General features: G+C 42.2%; 1 protein-coding gene across 1 annotated transcript; it reads right to left on the reverse strand.

Moving 5' to 3' along the window:
* Positions 1-8,627: 8,627 nt before the first annotated feature.
* On the reverse strand, positions 8,628-14,496 carry LOC139218311 (zinc-binding protein A33-like). Its single transcript, XM_070849874.1, has 7 exons — positions 14,373-14,496; positions 11,305-11,723; positions 11,090-11,185; positions 10,766-10,996; positions 10,645-10,667; positions 9,840-9,958; positions 8,628-9,671 (listed from the first exon to the last, which is right to left on the reverse strand). Exons 1-7 carry the CDS (start codon positions 14,494-14,496, stop codon positions 9,154-9,156), a joined length of 1,530 nt encoding a protein of 509 aa, XP_070705975.1. The 3' UTR covers positions 8,628-9,153.
* Positions 14,497-21,057: the final 6,561 nt, after the last annotated feature.

Genomic DNA, 21,057 nt, shown 5'->3' on the forward strand with positions numbered 1-21,057 from the left:
TATGTCTTTTAATGCGTGAACCTATTATTAACATCTGAGTAAACAAACTTGCTTGCTAGCTTTATAGCTGAGGAGCTGTTTCCCCTTTCAATAATTCTGTATTGAATGAAATTCTGTCGAAGACAAAAAAATACCGGAGGGGGTGTCACCTTTTGATGTGGCCAGAACTAAAGAACAGGAAAGATGGGCAACTCTGAGGTGAGACAGTGGGAGTCATTAGTAATACTCCATCATATTTATTGTCAAATGTAGAGGAGCTGCAGTGAAATAAAAAATCTGTGAGGGTTTCTTTTCTTCATGATTACACTCTAAATAAAGTAGTGCAGTGTGGCATCTTCTCCTGTATCCCTGCCTTAAATTAACACTGTGAAAGATCTGTGATCTGTGTTTTTTTTGCATACATTTATGTGTGTATGTGAGGATCAGCAGGAAAGATAAAAAGAGGCACTATCATAAGACCCCACAAGTTGAGAGTTTAAGCATGTTAAGAAAAAAACGCAACACCCACCGACTCACCCATTCTCTTCATCCTCGTTCTCCCTCTCCATCCCGTTCTTTCTCTCTAGATGCCATTTGTCCACCTTGGTACTCTGATGCCCTTCCGGAGAACAGAGTATCAGCTTTCTTCCCCAGCGGCCCCCAGCTCCCTCCACCATGCATTTTTAATGGACACACTCGTGCAGCGGACAAATGATTTTTATTTTTGACAGGGGAGGGCTGGCTCCAGTTACATAGGGATGGGGAGTGAGAGAACGTGCACGTACCCAAGTGCACACGGTGAAGAATGCACATACACACACACACACACACACACAATGGACATGAAAGTCCAGAAAGAAAGAAAGCGAGAAAGTCAAGAATGAACCAGTTATCCTCTAAGTGCATCTTTCTAAAAAATTCATATAGACAGTCTTATTAGACTATGTATTCATTTCTCAAGTGCTTAACAGAACTTGTACACACACATAGAGCACACACACACGTCCTACACTTACCATAAGTGGTTGATTAATTCACCACTTGGATTATGATGGGCTGAAGTCCAGGATGATGAAAGAGGCAAGAAGCCCACCAAGGCCTTCATTAAACCAGGATTAGAGCCAGTCTAAACCCATTAACTCTGGCTTAAAACCACTTTAATTCCAATCAAATCAGAATTAAAATTCACACTGTGAGACTATGTCCACCCCGGACAACGCGACAGCAGCCTGCTGTGTGTTAAACTGTCTCACCATGTGTGTGTGTGTGTGTGTGTGTGTGTGTGTGTGTGTGTGGTAACTTTACATTATAATCCCTCCTGTAGTGGCTTTGCCCCTGGACGGTGTAATCCGTTCACTGAGGATGAGAGATACTCCTGAGTACTCTTAATAGAAACGATAGTATTACCAATAAAGGGATATTGCCTTTAGTGGCAGGGAGGAGGGGAAGAGGGATGAGTTAGGGTTCAAGCTAAGTACATACAGATATAAGGCAACAGGGTAAAATTAAAGGAATAATGAAAAAATGTGGAAAACATGCTTTTTGACTTCCTTACTGAGAGTTAGATGAGAAGATTGATACCATAGTTTTCTTGCCAATATGAGGCTGCAGTCACCAGCCACTTCGCTTAATTTTGTACTGGCACTCATGGCAAGAAAGCCAATTAGTGTATTTCCCAAAATGACAAAGATATAGAGTTTATAATATGAACCAAATTAGGTAGATATGCTGTGATTTGAGTAAGATTTTAGTGAAAAGAAAATTAAATTTTTCATGAAATTGTCAGATTTCAGTGTAAAAAATATGTATTCTGTATGTATTTCATACTCTAACATGGCTTCATGTCTTTTATTAAGAGTTTGATTGATTTTATTGTGAGTTTTTGCAAATCAACAATGTTTAATTCTATCAAAAAAACAACAATTTTCTGTCTGCTTATTCCTGTAACTAATGCCTTCTTTAAAGGAGAAGAAAACACAAGTTAAGTTAATGTAATTTGTTACTTTCCACCTCTAAATCAAGGAAATGATGGCGAGAGAGAAAACCTCAGGCAGGTTAGCTGAAGCTGTAGCTGAAAGAGCATTCCCAGGTGTGACCACAGCATTCCCTCCATACACTTTTACAAACCACTATGTGTGCGTGTGTATGTGTGTGTGTGTGTGTGTGTGTGCATGTGTATTTGCGCGCGTGTGTGTGTATGTGTGTGTGTTTGTGTGTGTGTGTTTGGGGGGAGGGGGACGTCTGAGACTTGTAGCTCATAGCCCAACTGGACCTGAACTTCAGTCCTCCAGCCAATAACAACAACTTCTAACTCAAGCACACACACACACACACACACACACACACACACACACACACACACACACATACACACACACACACACACACACACACACATACACACAGACACAGTCCTGGTTAAACACATTTGCACCCTGAAAGGTGGCAAGTGAGGATAAAGTGATTTTTATTTTTATTTTTTAGGATTTTTAAAATATTTGATGAAAAAGTCATTCAATACAGCAACAAAGTTGGTGTCCTTTAAACAACTTTGTCAGTCTTTATTGCTGGAAAGTGAATGTGTGTTTTGAGTGTGTTGCAGTGAACTTGTGTGAGGCCTTAAAGCTTATCTGCCGGTGTGTTAGGACATTAGCTCGGTTTCACTTTTTTCCCCGTTCCTTAATCCTCCTTCTCCCTCGTTATGAGCTCGCCTTTGGAGCCGACAATGAAAGACACTTGGCTTGATATCAGTTGAATGTGTGTACGTGCATGTGTGTGTCTGTGTCTTTGTGTGTGTGTGTGTGTGTGTGATCGACTGTATTCTGTATTTTTATGCCTAAATATTGAGTATGTACTTGTGGATCTGAATGAGCCAGTGTGTTTAATTATGCGAACAAGTATGTGTTTGTGTGTGTGTGTGTGTGTGTGTGTGTGTGTGTGTGTGTGTGTGTGTGTGTGTGTGTGTGTAATGCGAACCTCTTTGTGACACAGCAGTTGGCAGATAGAGGGGACTAAGTTACCCAAGCTCCCTTGGGGCATCCACATTGTGGAGGGCTGTCTGGGGCACCACAGTGGTATGTATAGGTGAGTGTCTGTCTGTGTGTGTGTGTGTGTGTGTGTGTGTATACGTCCCCTGGCAAGGAAACATAATGGTTCAGAGATGACAGGAAAGGAGGATGACAGCCTACGACAGAAAAAGAAGTGGAAATTGGGGACATGAAAGAGTGAGATGATGAGAATGGAAGAATAGCTGGAGAGTAAGAACAGAAACATAATGTGTCAACAATAAAACAGGAACACATCAGAGAATGGTGTTGAAATAAAAGCAGACTTGTAGACCTGAGAGACAGTGTCCTACTAGTACAGCACCAACACTAATAAGAGACATCAAAGTGAATTCAGAACAGGAAAAGTAGTTTCAAACTCCATATTATTATCCTTCTTTCCCCCCGAGATAATTTCACCAGATAAGGGTGCCCCCTCATCTACAATATTGTTTTTTTAAGACTTGATAAATAAATGACTTGATAAAATGTTTGCCTTGCTGCATATGAGCCTAACTTTTAATGTACATTTAACCAATGTCATGCAAGAATTGATTTCTTTGTAAGAATGTCTGAAAACTGAAACTTAAACATGTGATTTAAAGCACATGCTTGTAGAAAAGTAAACAGTAAAAAAATGATTTTGAGACAGCAGACAGACAATCTGGTGAACATAGTGGAGCATTTAGCATTTAAAGAGAAAGATATTTTCTCCAGGAATTGGTGGAGACCAAAACAGAGCTGAAAGTAAATTGGACTTATATTTGTCAACTAGCCAGACACAAGACTGTGAATGAATACTAATGTTGCTCCGTGTCTGCTGGATGCAGCTGTTTATGTTTAGAGCTTTATGGGTCAAGTATTAGGTTTTCGGCTGCCCCTAATTCCCCCCAAAATGATTAATGTTGCCCTGATCAGATCACTAAAAATACCTCTCTAATACACTAAGCACATCTTTTGATAGTGTATGTTTATAAATGAAAGTAAAGCACATTTTGATGGAAATTCGCCCTTGAGGCAATATTGAGGAAGACTTGATACTGGAGGCAGAACACAGCAGCAGCTGCTGGATGTGACCGAACAGATGGCACAGGTATGATGCTAATTCCCGCACACACACACACACACACACAGATACACACAGGATCCACTTGCCTAATGTGATGCATTAGGTATGCATGTCCTGCCTGTCGGTGTAAGATATGAATGAACAAGGATGAGATTTAATGGCTGTTTTACATACCCATTATCCTACGTTCTCTCCATCCTCTCCTCCAGCCTTTTCTCCCTCCATCTCCCCTCTCATCGCCTGCTCCATTCAACCCGAGCTTGTTGTTTGAATGAGAGGAGCGGACCACCCTGGGGAGAAATGGGGGGATCACATTACCCCCAAAAATGTCGAGGGCCTACAAAAGGGCCATGAGACATCAGGGTGAGGGAGAGAGGGCGGCAGAGAGAGGGAGAAATAGGAGAGCACATGAAAGAGTGCATTAGTGGGGAGGGGGGGTGGGGAGATTGATTGGGATGGAGAGATGAGGGAATAGATAAAGAGAGGTAGAGGTGAGAGAAAGGAGGGGTGGAGCAGGGTGAAACACTTATTCTTTGCTATTATAACTGTTATTATACACTCGAATGCAGCATTGTGTGTACTTACACCTGCCTACTGCATTTAGAGCTCTTGTTCCTCTCTGTTTTTGTCTGACTGACCTCCATCTCTTCCTCTGTCTTTAATGTGTAAATATTTTGTATTTAAATGGTATAGTTAGTATAGTTAGCTGAGATTCAGATGATCATAAAAGTTTAAATCAAAACCACAGGGTTGCCAAACGTATTTGGGTAGAAGAATTAAAGGAAAATGTTTTATTACCCAAATTATTTGTTTTAAACTTCCATCAGAGTTTACAGACCAACTTTGAGTCCAATCCCGTTCCCTAAAAATTATGTTTATATATATTTATATACTGTTAATATATGACCAATAGCAAATACATCGAGTAAAAACATAATGACGAACAAATTGTTTTCATCAACATACTGAGGAAATGTTTCAAAGTTTCAAAATATACTGACCATATCTGCAAAATGCTGACGGGCACTATTTAATTTGCTTTTCCTACATTATCCACACTATAACAAAGCATGAAAAGACATTTTTTATGGCAATGATTATGCACTCATTTGAATGAGCCATCGCTGACTTGAAGCACAAGACATAACATTTGCTTACTTTTAGAATAAACCATGATGTTTCCCTAACCTTAACCAAGGTTATTTAGTAGCCCAAACCCCTGAATCCTGCACTTTGTATGCTTTTAGACTTCTTTATTATTCTGCTCACCATCCACCAACACTTTCTGCTGCTGACTCGTGTATCTTGCTCCCCTTAAACTTCATTTCCGCATTCCATGATCTCTGCACGTATTTTGGTGAGCACGATGTTGTCATAATGGATAGAAATGATGGCTACAACTTTGATAATAAAGTCGAATGTCCCTTTAAGTCAGCACTGGCATGAATGTGACTCACGCGCATTTTTAAATCCTGAAAACCACTAACCACACTGATTTCTATCTAGAGTATCTATTCAAGTTAATGTATACCTGTTGATTCAGCAAGACAGACATATATTATTAATGTGTTAACTATCCTGTATGACTCAGCAACATGACTGTGGATGTGAAATAGTAGCTGAAAGGAGGCAGATAACAGCCGGGGGTATATAAGGTAAAGGCCTTCTTCTCATTATAGTCATAGAGTCAAAAGGTGGTGATTCACACACATAATGTCATAGCATTTTCACACCACTGAATTCACCCCCTTATCTCTCTCAGATGCAGATCCCTTACAATGACTGCAGTGTCTAAATAACGTCCTTCAGGGGGCGCTGTGAGCCAGTGCTCTGGGATTTATCTGCAGTCGAGCCCTTCATATTGCCTTCATTGACATTTAATGATAATTATAACTTGGGTCACACCAGGGGCAGATGCGCACACACACTGGCTCACTAACAACACACACACACACACACACACACACTGCCTGGTTAAAAACATGAAGACATTAGCGGTAACTTGATGCTGAGTGAGTATTGATCTACTCTCAGGGGGCTTAGAGAGTGAGAGAACACTAGACAGCACTTTATCACAGCACTTGACCATGTAGGCTGGCTGGTGCAAGTGTGTGTGTCATGGTGAAAGTGTGTTTGTGTATGTGTGTGTGTGTGTGTGTGTGTGTGTGTCACGGTGAATGTGTGTGTGTGTTAGAGCGAGGAAGAGGAACCTTTAACAAAACATTTTGTCATGTACAGGTATTTTTAGAAAGCAAGAACACGACCAAACTACACATTTCAACCTTCAACTTCATTCAGTGCTAAAAAGCAAACTTCCTCTTCCCTCCTCACCACTTTCCTTCCTTCCTTCCCTCTTTCCTTTCTTCCCTCCTTCCTTCCTTCCTTCCATCCTTCCTTCCTTCCTTCCTTCCCTCAGCATCTCTCCTAATATCCTCCTGTGAGGTCCTGACACATTCAATCTGCATCGATAACATTATACAGACCAGACTAGTAGAGTAGTAATCAGACTTGTGTGGGTGAGTGTGTGTATATATATATATATATGTGTGCATGTGTGCGTGTGTGTGTGTGTGAGTGTGTGTGAAACCAGTAGGGATTTCATGATTATGATTGCTGAGGACACGTGCTGCTCAAATTCTTCAATGATTGCCTCCAAACGCAACAGAAAAGCCAAACAAAACAATAAACCCTTCGAGAGAGAGAGAGACAGAGAGAAATGACAACATCATATACTTGGAATCTGTCTCATGAAGATATCCAGACCACAATAACATGAGCAAAAAGTGACCATAAGGGACGTGAAAACAAGCAGCAGATGGAAAAACAACCACATAAAAGTGCTCATGCTTGTTTCCATGCGTGTGTTCTCGTATCCATACATCACACTATAGCCACCACACTAATTCAGACTATAATTTTGGTGCTCTCATACAGTATATTGAGCTCATTTTTTTATTATATTCCAATAGCATAACAATTTATGCTTGTTTTCACCATTCTGTAACACACCGCTACCCTCTATCCAGTTCTCCATCTTTATTTACGAATCATTCCTCAACACCCCACCACACACACACTCTGTCCTCTCCTCAGAAGCCAAGCCAAGTTGGACTACATAGGGGAGCAGTGTTGTCTGTGTCTAACCTTCAGGCAACAGGCACATATCTCTCTTGTCTGTTGTCCTCTCTTGTGTCTTAACTTGATATGTGCTTACCGTTTTGGCACCAGTTCAGAGCCTTTGATCCAGATTCATTCATTTTCAGCAGCTTTTTGTTTATGAGTAGCACACTCACATAAAGCACCTACACGCAAACACAAAAACATGCACTCATGTACAGTGTATACACACAAATAGCTTTGCTGCAACTTTTTGCACATGAAATTAAAATCATAGATGTTAAATGTGATTGATTCTCTTTGTAATGTTTTGGGACGAAACTAATTTCTCACACGGTTACAAAAACAATGCCCGGCGCTTTAAAATTCCTCAGATTAATGTGTTTATTTCATCTGATTAGTAGAAAAATGGGCCTTTCAGTAAAATAACATCTGACGTATTCTACTCTCTGTCTCTCTCTCTCTCTGGTCAACATCAGATGATTGATCATTCAAAGGGGATTTTGAGAAAAAAAAAAAAAAAGTTGGATACGCTGGTTTGCCGTCATTCCTTTGAGCTAAAGTAATGGGTTATACAGGAAGAATGATGATTTGTAGAGAGAAAGTAAAATATAAAATGGCAAAGACAAGGCTTTTACTCCAAAAAAAAAAATCTGAAATCTGACACATCATTGCTCAGTTAGCAGACTTAAGGATCAATTTTAATTTCATGACTATGAACCCTGTATTTAAAAATGACACATTGTTGCCAAGCAGCTAAATGCCCCTACATTACTGATTACAATTTTACAGGATAAATGTGTGAAAACATCTAAATGTCCAACCAAAACTTTATTAAACTCATGAATGAGTAACCACTTAAGACATGACAGACTTATTAAGTTTGAGATTTATCTTGGGGAATCAGGGAGGAGAAAAAAATATCCCTCAAGATCACATTTTAGCGAATGTTGTGTCAATCAGTGCCTGATCCCCAACCTTCATTAGCCCTGAGAAAACTGGACTCAGAAACACTCATCATGTAAAACACGGAGAGGAATACAAATTGAATGAGAGACACTCCTGTGCCCCTTTCTCCCTCTATTTCCTTTTCCCCCTCAGTATGTTTTCTTCTCTCAATCCTTTTTCTCTTTTAATTTGGCCCCTCTGTTTGTTTTTCTTCATTCTTTCATTAGTTGAAAAAACATAGCAGGCATTCCAGCTGTAATACCACTGAGATTCAGTATCAGTGCGGGGATTCAGACTCGTGTGTCAGCGGCGAGCAGAGAGAGAGAGAGAGATGGCAATACACTAGAGACGTTAGGCATTGCCTCATAATGATTCATCCCTGTGCTATGCGTGCATGTAGGCAGGCGCATCAGCCACACAGGGGCATTATGGGAATACTGGAGATTCCTCATAAAGACATTGAGACCGGCTGAGAGCTGCACTCTTGTTTATTTGCTTGCTTTTAGTTTGCTTACACTTTTTCTTTCTTTCTTTCCACATTCACCAAGACAGTAACCAGGAGTCATGTTACTGCACCCTGGACTCCATGCGTGATTACTGACAGTCAAACTGACATGAGCATGAAAAACAACTTAAAACACATTTGACTGATTGATATACATTTTGGCTGAGATTAAGGAAAAACTTAAGTCACTTTAATTAGTATACGTTTACATTCATATCATACCACATTATGGAATGAAACTTAAAAATGATAAAGAAAAAAACTCCCAACAAAACTTCCAACAGGTACATATATGTGGCCTTGCTACCAACCTGTAAATCATTTCAAACATACAATGAATTATGTTAAACAGATAATCCAACAATTTACAGTTGTACCTCCATAAAGTTGGGGTACGCACAAGAGCTAAATTAAAATATGAAGACTTTTGTTCATAGGTCACAAAATAAGACTTTTTCTTGTTGTCTGACCTCTGCAGTAACGCAGGATGTCTATGTGGGTTGTCTTATTCTCACTGACAAATCAGATGGACAGATTTTTGCATTCCATTTAAAATACGGAAAGACAGTTTCTGTGAAAGTGTGTTTGATGGTGTGTACAAGCGTTTTCCTATCAAGGTCAAAAAATGATAGCACTCCTTGGTCATAATCTAACTGCACTCTGACCTTTTGAGGAAATGAATCCTCAGATACAACTTTCACATAATCACTTGGAGTAAGTTCACGGAGAATGTCAGTGCAAACACACATGTAGATGGCCCAGACCTTTCTAGGATCCAACCTTTGATTCTTGGTTTTAATGGCCACACCAACAGCCCAATAACCTCCGACTTCCACGTCCCAGCTGTGCTTTCCAGACCTAAAGCCTTCAGAGCCGAGCGCTTCCGATCCGCGCAGCCTTTCTGGGTTGTCAGGAAGCGGCTGACACTTGCCATGATATGTTGAAGACGTCATATTTTCTGATATAGTCACAAGTGAGTGGCCAGTGTTGGGATCTAGAGTTACAGGAGCTTCAGAGAAAAAAGGGGAAACTTTAATAAGATACTGATTAAATTACATGTATATGGGTAGGATTTATGGCAGTACAGTGTCTGGCTTTGGTGATAAGGTTCATCAGTTATATACACACCTGTGGATTAAAATGTAAAAACATGACAAGGCAGAAACACACTGCTTACTGTATTGGACTATACTCTTCATCTTCCTCCAGACTGTGAACAGCAGGTTTCCGATGTGTTTGGCCTCGTCGATCAGAGCTCCTGATAGGGTCTTTGGTTCTGGTAGGTTGCACTGGAATCTGAAGGAATATTAAGCAGCCACAGAATAACAGTGAAATGCTTTAAAAGTTGCCGCATTGGCAATTTTTGTTTGCTTTTTTCAGGGTGCAAAGCAGCAAATTCCTCACATTTTTTTGTATTATGTATTATTCATGGCTGGTATGTGTTCTCTCATATATTTATAATACTGTAAAATGTATCTACACGCATTAGTTACCTTCCCATATAGTGGTTTGATTTGTTAGTTGCAGAGTCCACCATTCCTACTCTGGATTCAATTGGCGTGCACATGCATAATGGCTTCATGGGAAACTAAGAATGAACCCACTGGATGAAATTTGGAATGCAGGAGCCAGAGAATGCACACATTACACATAGTTGGTGTTGCAAAATTAACCCGAGCTGAAACCGTAAGGATTATAGTTTCAACTTCAATGTTCATTTTAACATGAGGAATAAGCAAGTACGTGTATGTTTCAGTTTTCTAATTTGTGGGAGGTTATCTTCCCCACCTTCAATCAAGAGACTTCAAAGCAGCTCCCCTCTCCCCTAAACGTTTTCATGGGATGCATCCAGAACTTTTCCCCACACAGAGGACACAGTAACAGTAACAGTAACAAACTACCATCAGTCCTGCTTCCATAATGTTGCTATCCCTTTCAAATGCTGCTGTGCTTTGATAGATAATGCACAGAAGGCAACTCACCGCTCCATAGTGGATTTGATATTCTGTCAAAGAAACAGGAAAACACATCAATACTTACAATTTTAGTAAGTGATAAATATTTAGATCAGAATATGAATTAACTCAGGAAATATGTGAGTACCAGCATAAATGAGATGTCTTCGGCCTTCATTTCACCCTGTATGGTTTGGATTTTGTCTTTGAGCGAAGAGATCTCTCCAGACAAATTCACAGTCCTGATGTTCATTGCCTCACTCTTGATTGTCGCCTCTTTCCTCACCGCATCGATCCTCGCGGCCTCCTCCGCTCGCAGGAACTGATAAAGCTTCTGAAACTCCTGTCTGATTGTCTTCTCAGTCTTCTGTGCCTGGAGCTGAGGAGACACACCTTTTTAATCAAAACACACCTCACACAGCCAACGCATGCCTCTAGAACCAATGTGTGTGTGTGTGTGTGTGAGACTTACCTTGATGTGACAAGCCATTTTATCACAGGTGAGTTTTTCCCTTTTAAATGACTCCAGTTTGCTTCTCAAGCGCATCAGTTCAAACCTGACTTGAATCTACAAATAAAGGCTCATTCATTAAATCCATAAACAGTGGATTAGTTACACAATGCATTGCCTGCTGAGAAAATGATCAAACCCAAAACCTCTTCCACTTGTTTTTAATATGTGCTCACCCTCTGAGAATCTGCTGCTTCATTGACGGGGACGCAGTTGTGTTTCTTGTGTTTTTTTGCATCCCTGCAAATCACACAGACAAGCTGTTGATCTTCCTGACAGAAGAGCTTGAGCCTCTCATTGTGCAGGCTGCAAATCTCCTTACACCATGAGTTAGCTCTCTGAGTCCTCTCTCTTCTCAAAGTGTCAGACAGGTTCTTCAGCGCCAGATTACGCGGGGGCTGGGCCATTGGAAATATTTCCTTACACATGGGGCACGTCTGGAGTCCACTCTGTCTCCACCACTCCTGAAGACAGCGCTTACAGAAACTGTGACCGCACAACAACACAACGGGGTCCATGAATATGTCACAGCACACAGGGCAGGTGCACTCCGCTTCCGGCGAGGCTGCGTTCGAGGCCATTGTGTTGATTTCTCCTGTGTCTCAGACTCTCAGACTGCCGAATTTACTTTCACTTTCACCGACTGACTCCGATTTGCTTCGCCAGGGCTCAGATTCAGAACTTTTAGGTCCAGCTGGCCTCAATAAATACTCATTATTGCCCAGTTACATAAATACACGCCCTATGTATTAGATTGTCTGTCTTATTTCTCTTTAGAAATAGGCTACAGTAACACGAGCAGCTTCGACACGACCTCCACTAACTTCTTCCTGCTAAAGTTTAGCTTTCGATTCCTGGAGCTCTGTTGTGTCCTGCGCAGTTAATCCACATGAATCACATAAAAAAACCCATCTAATATAGCCAAAGAATGACGAAAGAAATCTCAAATCCAAAAATGGCCTACATTAAGCCAAAAATGTAAACTGTAGTGATCAGAAATAACTATCAGCTGGTGAACAGTAAGGTACAAATCCAATATAAGCATTATTAAAATACAGACGTGTGCTGTGTGCACAGTATCAGATCTGGAGTGCAGGTAAGTGTATGTGGTTCATTCAAAATGGCTTGGTGTTCTTCGCTCAGTGCAGCTCGCTGTCCAGGTGTCCTCCCAGGTATCTGTAATCCGGCACAGTTTCCACATCCTCCCCCTGGATGAAAATAGGTGTAATGTGTGTATTCTGCCTGCTGCTGCCACCATTAACTCCTTCATCTTGCTAGTGTCAATCCACATAAACCTGTACTACCTCAGGCTGCTGTGGACAATGCTGTACCCCATAATAAGGCAACATCAGCATATCGGCTGTGGGCCTGCAGTGTGTCCCTTATAATACTCTTTTCCTTGGACTTCTGTTTTGTTCCAAAGTAAAAACACAAGTGTATGATGCAGATATTTAGTAAGTATCCCAAAGCTAAAGTTTGCATGTTCTCCTTGTACTTGCGTGGGTTTTCTTCAGCTACTCCAGCTTCCTCCCACAATCCAAAGACATGCAGGTTAGTTTAAATGGTGACTCTAAATTGCCCATAGGTGTGAGTGTGAGCGTGAATATCTGTCTGTCTCTTTGTGTCAGCCCTGTGATTGACTGTCCAGGGTGTACCACCCCTCTTGCCTTATTAGGGCCCGAGCACCAAGCGGTGCGAGGACCCTATTGAAACTGCGTGGGGGAAAAATGTGCAAGGGAGGAAACGGGCCAGTACCCAAGAACCAAGAGGTGTACGGACCTCATAGGCCTCGAGCAGGTAGGCCTCGAAAAAATACGTGAAATGAAAAAAACCAGGAGACCAGGGGGCCAAAAACATAGTTGAAATGCAAGGAATTCTTATTATTATTATTATTATTATTCTCCTCCTCCTTTTCCCCAATGAATTGCATTTTGGGGGCCTAAACATGCACGAAAACTCATGAAAGTTTGCAGAAAATTCAGTTGTTTATTGCATTGCCCTGAAAATGCAGGTTTTACTGAAAACGGTCCATGTCACAGCCATAAAGTGCAGACCAGTGGACATAAGAGAGTCTCCTGAACACGTAGATGTAATCTAAGGTCTATCTGGTGAAATGAGCGCAAGAGTAGTGTTTCTCTCTCCCTCCTCTGTCATTTTAACATGGCAGTCAATGAGGCGTTCGGTCGGTGCTCCCGTCGCTCCGAGGCTCGTGGGACGTGCTGCGTGCGTTTCTGTGTGTTGTGAGTCACATGACTGCGTGTCCAAAGACTTAAGCTACATTTTGAGTGATAAACTGTGACTGTGGGTGAAACGGTTCGGCCAAACCAGCGAGTTAAAGACAAAAGTTTCATGTGATTTTTCCGCTCCTCCACACTCTAGCAATGACGTCACCCACTCTAGCGCGGCCACATACACACTCATGTAAAATGAGAAAAAGTTTTAAAATGTTTTAAAAGACGACTGTGATGAAGTGGTGAATGGCACAAAGGAGGTAGAGGTATGTGCTGAAAGAGGGAGAGATGATGAACGTTTTAAAGCTTCAATGGAGTTTCTAGCTAAAAGCATGAAGGAGCTGTGAGGGCTAGAAGTCGGGTGAAGAAATGGGAATGTTGAAAATTTTTCACATTCATTTCTATGAGGAAATAAATAAATCGGACATTTTTAAAGTTTCGGATATGAAAAGCCATAGCAGAGCCACTTCCAGAGCTCTCAGAAACTCCTAAAGGACTCCTGCAACCATTGACATATACACAAGATATCTTGAGATATCTTGTCTTGAGATATTTCTATGTGATGAACAATACTGGAAAAACTATTTTTCAAACAAAAACAAGTTTGTAAGTAACCAGAATGTTGGCTGAGGGTGTCACTGATGACCTCAGAGGCTTCCAGAATGTTGAATCGATATAAATAGAGACGGAACCCAAACTGAGCTGAGGGAGATAGACAGAGAGAGATACACGTTTACCACACATCCGAGACACACCACCGTGGTGTGCCTGCGGGTCTCACCTGGGGAGAGATCATGGAGTTGGAGGACGAAAAACAGGAGTTACTAGCTACACTACCTGTTGATGGCAGCAGCGCTGTCGAAAATATGGATTGGGAGTCCAATGAGGTCTCTCCTGCTCCGATGGATGCAAGAGAGCCTCATGAAAACACCCAGAGGGAGCAGCCACCTCAAAACAACGGGGATGGCCAGCAACCTCAAATCAACGGGGATGGCCAGCCACCTCAAAACCACCGGGGTGGCGGCCGACCTCAAAACCACCGAGGTGGCCAGTCATCTCAGTACTACTGGGATTCCCAGTCATCTCGAAACCACCGGGGTGGCCAGTCATCTCAATACTACTGGGATTCCCGGTCATCTCAAAACCACCGGGGTGGCCAGCCACCTCAAAACCACCAGGGTGGCCAGCCACCTCAAAGCCACCAGGGTGGCCAGCCACCTCAAAGCCACCAGGGTGGCCAGCCACCTCAAAACCACCAGGGTGGCCAGTCATCTCAAAACCACCAGGGTGGCCAGTCATCTCCATACTACTGGGGGAGGAATCCACCTCTGCACCAGCGTCTGCAGAAAGCCCTAACCGACCTTCACTATGAAAGAGGTTTGAGACGTAGGGAGCAGCAAACTTCTTACAATGAGAAGTACATGCGTGAAGAAGCAGAGTGGAAACTGAAGCAGCAGCAGAGCTTGAGGTTCGATCTAGACAAGGAGGTGGTGAGGCTCAAACAGGAAATCAAGAGTCTCTCCTCCACAGCCCTCGCAGCCGAGCCCCTGGACGGGTCTAACAACAACAAAGACGACCTGATCAAAGATCTCACAGATCAAGTCCAAGCTGAAAGGCAGAGAGCTGACCTCCTGAAAAAAGAACTGGAGGAACTCAGGCTTGAGTTTAATGAGAGAGTCACCAAAGTCCTGAGCCTGGAAGAAAGGCTGAAAGGCAAAAGAGACTCTCTGTTGGTCTTCAAACTAAAGACGCATGAACTGCAGAAACAAGTTGATACCTACAAAAACCCAGTGATGCTCCAGGTGTGTGAGCAGATTGGAAAAACCCCCATTTCAAAGGTAAGCAACTTGATCACAACTGACCTCCATGCACCACAGAACACTTTTGTCGCAGAGGAGGTTGCCCTTCCGGAGGAGTCCCAGGTCGCTCCACTGGAGGAGGCCCAAGTCACCGAAGAGGTCGCTCCACTTGAGGAGGCCCAAGTCACCGAGGAGGTCGTCCCACTGGAGGAGACCCAAGTCACCGAAGAGGTCGCCCCAAAGGAGGAGGCCCAAGTCACCGAAGAGGTCGCCCCAAAGGAGGTGGCTTAAGGCTCCCACTGCATTTAGAGGTCAATCCAAAAGTGGGCGCGACCACACAATGACCCCACATTGAACAGGAAGCTGTGGCCGCTGCAAACTGCTGCGCCATGGAAGGTAAGTCGGTCTGTAACTGTGTGGGAGACTCAAGAGACTGCTGCAGCCTGCAAGGTGAGGATCACTTGACAGATGCGGGTAACTGAGGATTGATTCTGATTGGCTGAAAGGCATGGATCTGCTTTCAGTGATCTTCCAGTATAACCAGACACCTGTGACACAGGTATTTGTTTGCAGTTATGAAGCTTAGCGTAAGTGTCTGTGTCTATTACCACCTTCCAACTCAATCAGCTGACTGAGGGGTTTCACTCCTTCAGTCAAATCAATCACATTCTTGCATGGGTCTAATTGCCAAATTAATTTTCTTCGACCTTCTTATTGCGCACTATGTCAATAAATTAATTGTATTATTCTTGAAGCATCACTCCAATTAACTTTCTCCTGACTGAATTATATTAATGTCCCAATATTAAACTGTAAATTTGGTACAAGAGTAATTTGTGTGACTACCACTGGGAACATCCAAAAAAAAAAGTAGATGAGTGCTCACGCAGTACCATGCAATTTTAATATTAAACATTTTTGATAGTTGTGTTGAACTGGACATCCAAACTGAATAAGAGTTGGAGGAAAGAAGAGAAGAATTTCAAAAGCGCCTCTCTGTTAGTGTTAAATGAGTCAAGATAGGGTGTCTTCAAGTTCAGTAGATACAATAATCTTCAGTTTATGAACAAATACATGCTAAAAAAAATCCAGCAGGTATTTTATTGCGAGAAAATTAGGATTTGAAAAGGTATTTCTTTGCAGTACTCTCACATGTTCTTCTCATTCCCTCTCTCTCTCTCTCTCTCTCTCTCTCTCTCTCTCTCTCTCTCTCTTTTCTCCCATGTACACTCATTCAGATTAAAGCACACACACAAGCTGCATTCATCAAATTCACAGCGCTGAAAATCACAAGTGATGTGACCCTTGACCACTGCAGCAATAGCAATCAGAGGCTAACTAGTTTAACATGACAGCAAACACCACCATGTGGCCAGCTGATGTGGCAACTCTTTACCCTCTCTCTCTCTCCCTCTCTCTCTCCTTCTCTTTTTCTCACACAGACTGTAAAGCAGAAAACTTCATTAATCGGTCCCACACTGTTCAAACGGTGTCCTCTCCTGTTTTTGGATTTTGAGCTTTTCCCATGTGACATCTCGATATAGATGAAGCTTAATCCTGTTGTAGGTGTAATTTTCTGTATCCTTCAATGCAGCCTTTTGTTTAAGGATACATTTGTTTTAAAACTCTACTTCAACTTTAAGTGAGTATGTTTTTTAAAAAAAAACAATTTATAAACTGCATTTCTAATCTTTTGCCAGAAACTAGCAAAAAAGTAAGTAAGTAGTTTTTAAAACTCATCCTTGATCATTTTTGGTTCAGTTTGGTTTGATATAGTTTGGTGTCAGTGTGTAAAAACCTCAAGCATCAGTATTGGGGTTGGATATCAAACTGACAGTCTATCTATATCTCTCACAGAGTTCAGTTACATAACTTCACGATAATGTCTCTCCTGCAGTATACAGACTTTTCCAACTTACTTTTCCTGCGCTGGTGCGATTATTAGGGCTCGGGATAATGGGGGTGGATTCATGTGAGACTGTTCCTATACTTAAATATTATGTCCATAACTATAAAACATTCAATCCACATAAAGCCAAGTGTTCTGGATCTGGCCACAGTAGCCTCCCCAGGGCGGCGCAGTAAAACCGCCCCGAGCCGCCATTAGGTGGAGGGAGCTGGAATAAATACTGGACAGAGGCTGGGACCGAATGAGAGCCAGAGCACAGCTGATGGTAAACTAATTTTGTAGGCCCAACGCCCCCCTCCCCTCCAAAAAAAACACACACACACATGCAATAGGTGTTGTGTTCACACACTCAGTGCACACGTCTAAGTGGAACATACATACTGCACTGTATCAAGTGAGGAGTCTCCGAGGATCCTCGACATGGGGCAAAATCTCTCCCTCCCTCACTCTCTCTTCCCGTCTCTTCCCTCAAATGCTCTCACACACACTTGATCAACCTCTCACTGAGTAAGTCATATGCTCCATCATTTGCCTTGAGGGACAAAGGACTGGGAAGGAATTCAGCGAGACACTGTTGCACTCCTCTGCAGACTCTTGGAGAGAAGTGTTGTATTTGTGTGTATTAACAGTGCTCAGCTGCACAGCTTTCCCGTCCGCGAAACAGAAGAAACACTACATGAGTCTAAATCTGGACTTGATATTCAATGTAAACTATTTCAAATGAAGAGAAGAAAACACCAGTCATGTTCTTTACATGATAAATTGCTCCAATTATGTCTGAAGCAGGACTCATGTTAATGCCACCAATCATTTTGTAAAAGCTTTTAAGTGTTATATGTCTTCATTTTAAATTGAAACAGCCTTTCCTGCCACATGAGGGTTAGCAGCACCTGTCTATCTAATGCCATCTGATATTTTATAAGCCTTTTCACTCCCTGAAGAACATGGGAATGAATTGATAGCAGTGATTACAGGAGACCACACACAAAGAAACTTTGAACATGCAGAAAAAGCTTGATTGATTTTTTGTTTCAATTGTCTTTTACTGTATTATGTCTATCTCTTTCTGTCACCAGACACTAATAGAGAGTCAGCAAAAAAAAAAGTTGTAAGTGTAACCAGAGCGGCAGCTCCTCGGCAGGACATTACAGGAATTTACGATGTGTTAAATGTTTCCTTTGTTCCTCCCTGCGGCAGCTCGCTCTGGCAATTAGGGAAGGCAGCAGCCTGCAATGAGCTCATTACCCCCCTCCCACCCACCCTCGCTCTATCACAGTGTCTTCTAACATCATTTTTTTGCTGAATTATTTGTTTGGTACCTACAGCAGGAATTAATATCATATGACTAGCGATTCAGCACCATTTTCACACGTTCATAAAAACTCTTGCATGTGTAAGAAGTATGAAAGCAGCATGCATTTAACTTGACCACCATCTTAATTACCAGAACAGATTAATTTAATATTACTTTTGTTTTTCTTTCAATATTGTGGTTAAATTTGAAACCCAATTGTGGCCCTTTGCCAAAGTCTAAAATGCCAGCAGATATTTTTTCTCTGTACTCGGCCCCTGAAATAAACCCCAAGCACCATTCCATTTGGCAAACCAATTTGGGATGGAGGGTGGGGGCAGGAAAGGGAGAGGTATAGGTTAGCTATAGTAATAATCATAAATCACCTCTGAAATGCTGCCATGTCACATGCCAGACTGCGCCACTAATGACCAGGCCCATCTTTCACCGGGTATTTTTATCTGTGCGCCCTGACACTCGACTTCTGGAAGCGTCCTCTCGTTTTACGTCGTCAGCACCTCGGCCCGGCCTGAGCACAAGTTCCTCACATATCTATAAATACCAGCCAGCTAAATGGCATTTTCTCTCACCCACCCCCCTGCTTGGCAAGAACCAGAAGCTTTGTGACTTGGCAAAGGCAACCGCAGTCCTACGCCACTAAACATCTTGGGGCTTAGCCCCCCTCAACCCTAACGTCACCCTCCAGAGAGCAGCTGGCCAAAAAAATAGATCCATCTGCCACTGCCTTCAAATTCCAAAGTGGTTTCAGTTTAATCAAACAAGTCGAAATTGATTTTCAAGATTTAGTTAAAGGTACCAAACATTAGCATGCCGGTTCAGCTTAAGGCCACCTGTAAGATTCATCTGTGACATTGCAGTTGTAGTTAAAGCATCAACATAGATTAGTGCTCGTTGACTCATGTAAATACACACACCAGCAGCACTCAAACACCTGTACATGATTCCTTTGAGCAGAATGTTCTGCCAAGTTTTTTAAGCTTGCTGACATGTGGCACTGGAGACTGCGGGCCAGTGACAGCTTCCTGCTATTTCGGGCTCTGTCACAGCTTGAGGTTTTAATTTATTCTGCCAGAATGTGTCAATCACTGAGCAGCAGGGTCCAGGCCAGAGTCTACTGCGGAAGGGAGAGGGAGGAAGGCACAGCGGGTTAGACCTTATTGAGAGAGTCAAACAAGACTAAAAACAAACCGATAGCATGAAAACGTTTGCTGTCAGCACCGAAAAGCAAAAAAGTTTAATTTCACTGGGGTGGAAACCAGAGTGGGACGATGTCTTTTTCACTGCACTGGTGACTCCTATTGGTTGGATGAAGGGGAGATGTATAGCATGTTATCTCCCCTCAGTGAAGCTCATTAAAGGCAGGTAAAAAAAACAAACAAACAAAAGGTGACACAATGGGGCTCAAGCAAGAAACATTCATATGAAAAGATTTGTTTGAGTGGCAGGTACAAATAAGTTTAAATAAGCACAGTGTCTACACAGGCTGCATAGTGAAAGCAGCACATTAGCCGAGCAGCAGCTACACAAGATGCATTCAGGTACAGTTCTGTGTGAAGGTCACAATTAATACACAATCACTATTGTTATGTAAATAAATTGGAAGAAAATAGACCTGGTGTCTTATGCTTCGGATTGCAGTTACATGTGTAAAGTGCGTAAAGTAAAACATGATCCATTATGCATCCTGTGTAGACAGCTGCATTGATTAAAATAGTTCCGTCAGGCATGTGTGAGATAGAGAGGAAGCACTTTTCTATGCTAATGATAAAATCAGACCGGGATACTCATGTAAAGACGCCTCCCAGAAAAAGTACAAGAGATGTCGACAGCCCGAACAACCAACCAGCCAACAGAGGAGGTAAGGACCTGTACTCAAAAACGGACAGAGACATTTACATGCATTTACTGTGTTTTCAGATGTGCCATCTGTGCACACAGTCTGTCAAGCACACCCTTAAGGCCATGTTACATTATATTTACATTTATACATTTGTCAAAATGAGACAAATGTTTTCCAATGTATTTTTAAGTTTAATCCTTTAGTGGTCAAAAACCGTAGCTGTGTGTGATATGTTAAAGATGTGCTCCCTATGAAGGTGTGGACATTGATATTTGTTGCAGGAAGATGGACTTCATACTAACTTTCCCAAAACAATTTTATGGAACAATTCCAGATGAGCCTCTAGGGCCATTTTGCCTGATTGTCTTATAGTCTCAGCAACAATCTAATCTAATACTTAAACAGCGGCTGGTGAATGTGGTGTTTATTATTTTCTTTCTTAGTGTCAGGCCACTGTTTGTTTGCCATGCCAGTGCCTGTCCACAGGCCATGCCAAGGGTTTGAATTTGACTCTCCCAGTGCTGTGCCAAAGCACACATACACCAGTTTGTGTGTAGTCATATCTACTATTCACAGCATCATATGACTTTGCAGTTCGTATCTTGTGCAGTTCCGTGTAATAAATGACCAAAAAGCTCAGTTGCAAAGCAGTGTCACTTTGCAGCACGACAAATCAGGGCTCAACTCTCTGCTGTTTCTGTAAAAAGTTTGCACCCCTTCCTAATTTCACTCGGGTTGTCTCCCAGAGTCCAATGGCAGCTGCGTCGTGCAAAGTGATTCTGTGTTTTTGCTGATGAAATGATAGCTTGTCTTTTGTCACCTCCTACCCAGAGCAGCA

This window comes from Pempheris klunzingeri, chromosome 18, assembly GCF_042242105.1.
Source record: "Pempheris klunzingeri isolate RE-2024b chromosome 18, fPemKlu1.hap1, whole genome shotgun sequence".
NCBI classification, from domain to species: domain Eukaryota; kingdom Metazoa; phylum Chordata; class Actinopteri; order Acropomatiformes; family Pempheridae; genus Pempheris; species Pempheris klunzingeri.

Coding starts and splice junctions, on each gene's coding strand:
- LOC139218311 (XM_070849874.1), bottom strand. CDS start 14,496: ATGACCGGGAATCCCAGTAGTATTGAGATGACTGGCCACCCCGGTGGT. Junction 10,668..10,765: donor AAGACATCTCATTTATGCTG/GTACTCACATAT, acceptor TTTCTTTGACAG/AATATCAAATCCACTATGGA. Junction 9,959..10,644: donor ATCAAATCCACTATGGAGCG/GTGAGTTGCCTT, acceptor ATATTCCTTCAG/ATTCCAGTGCAACCTACCAG.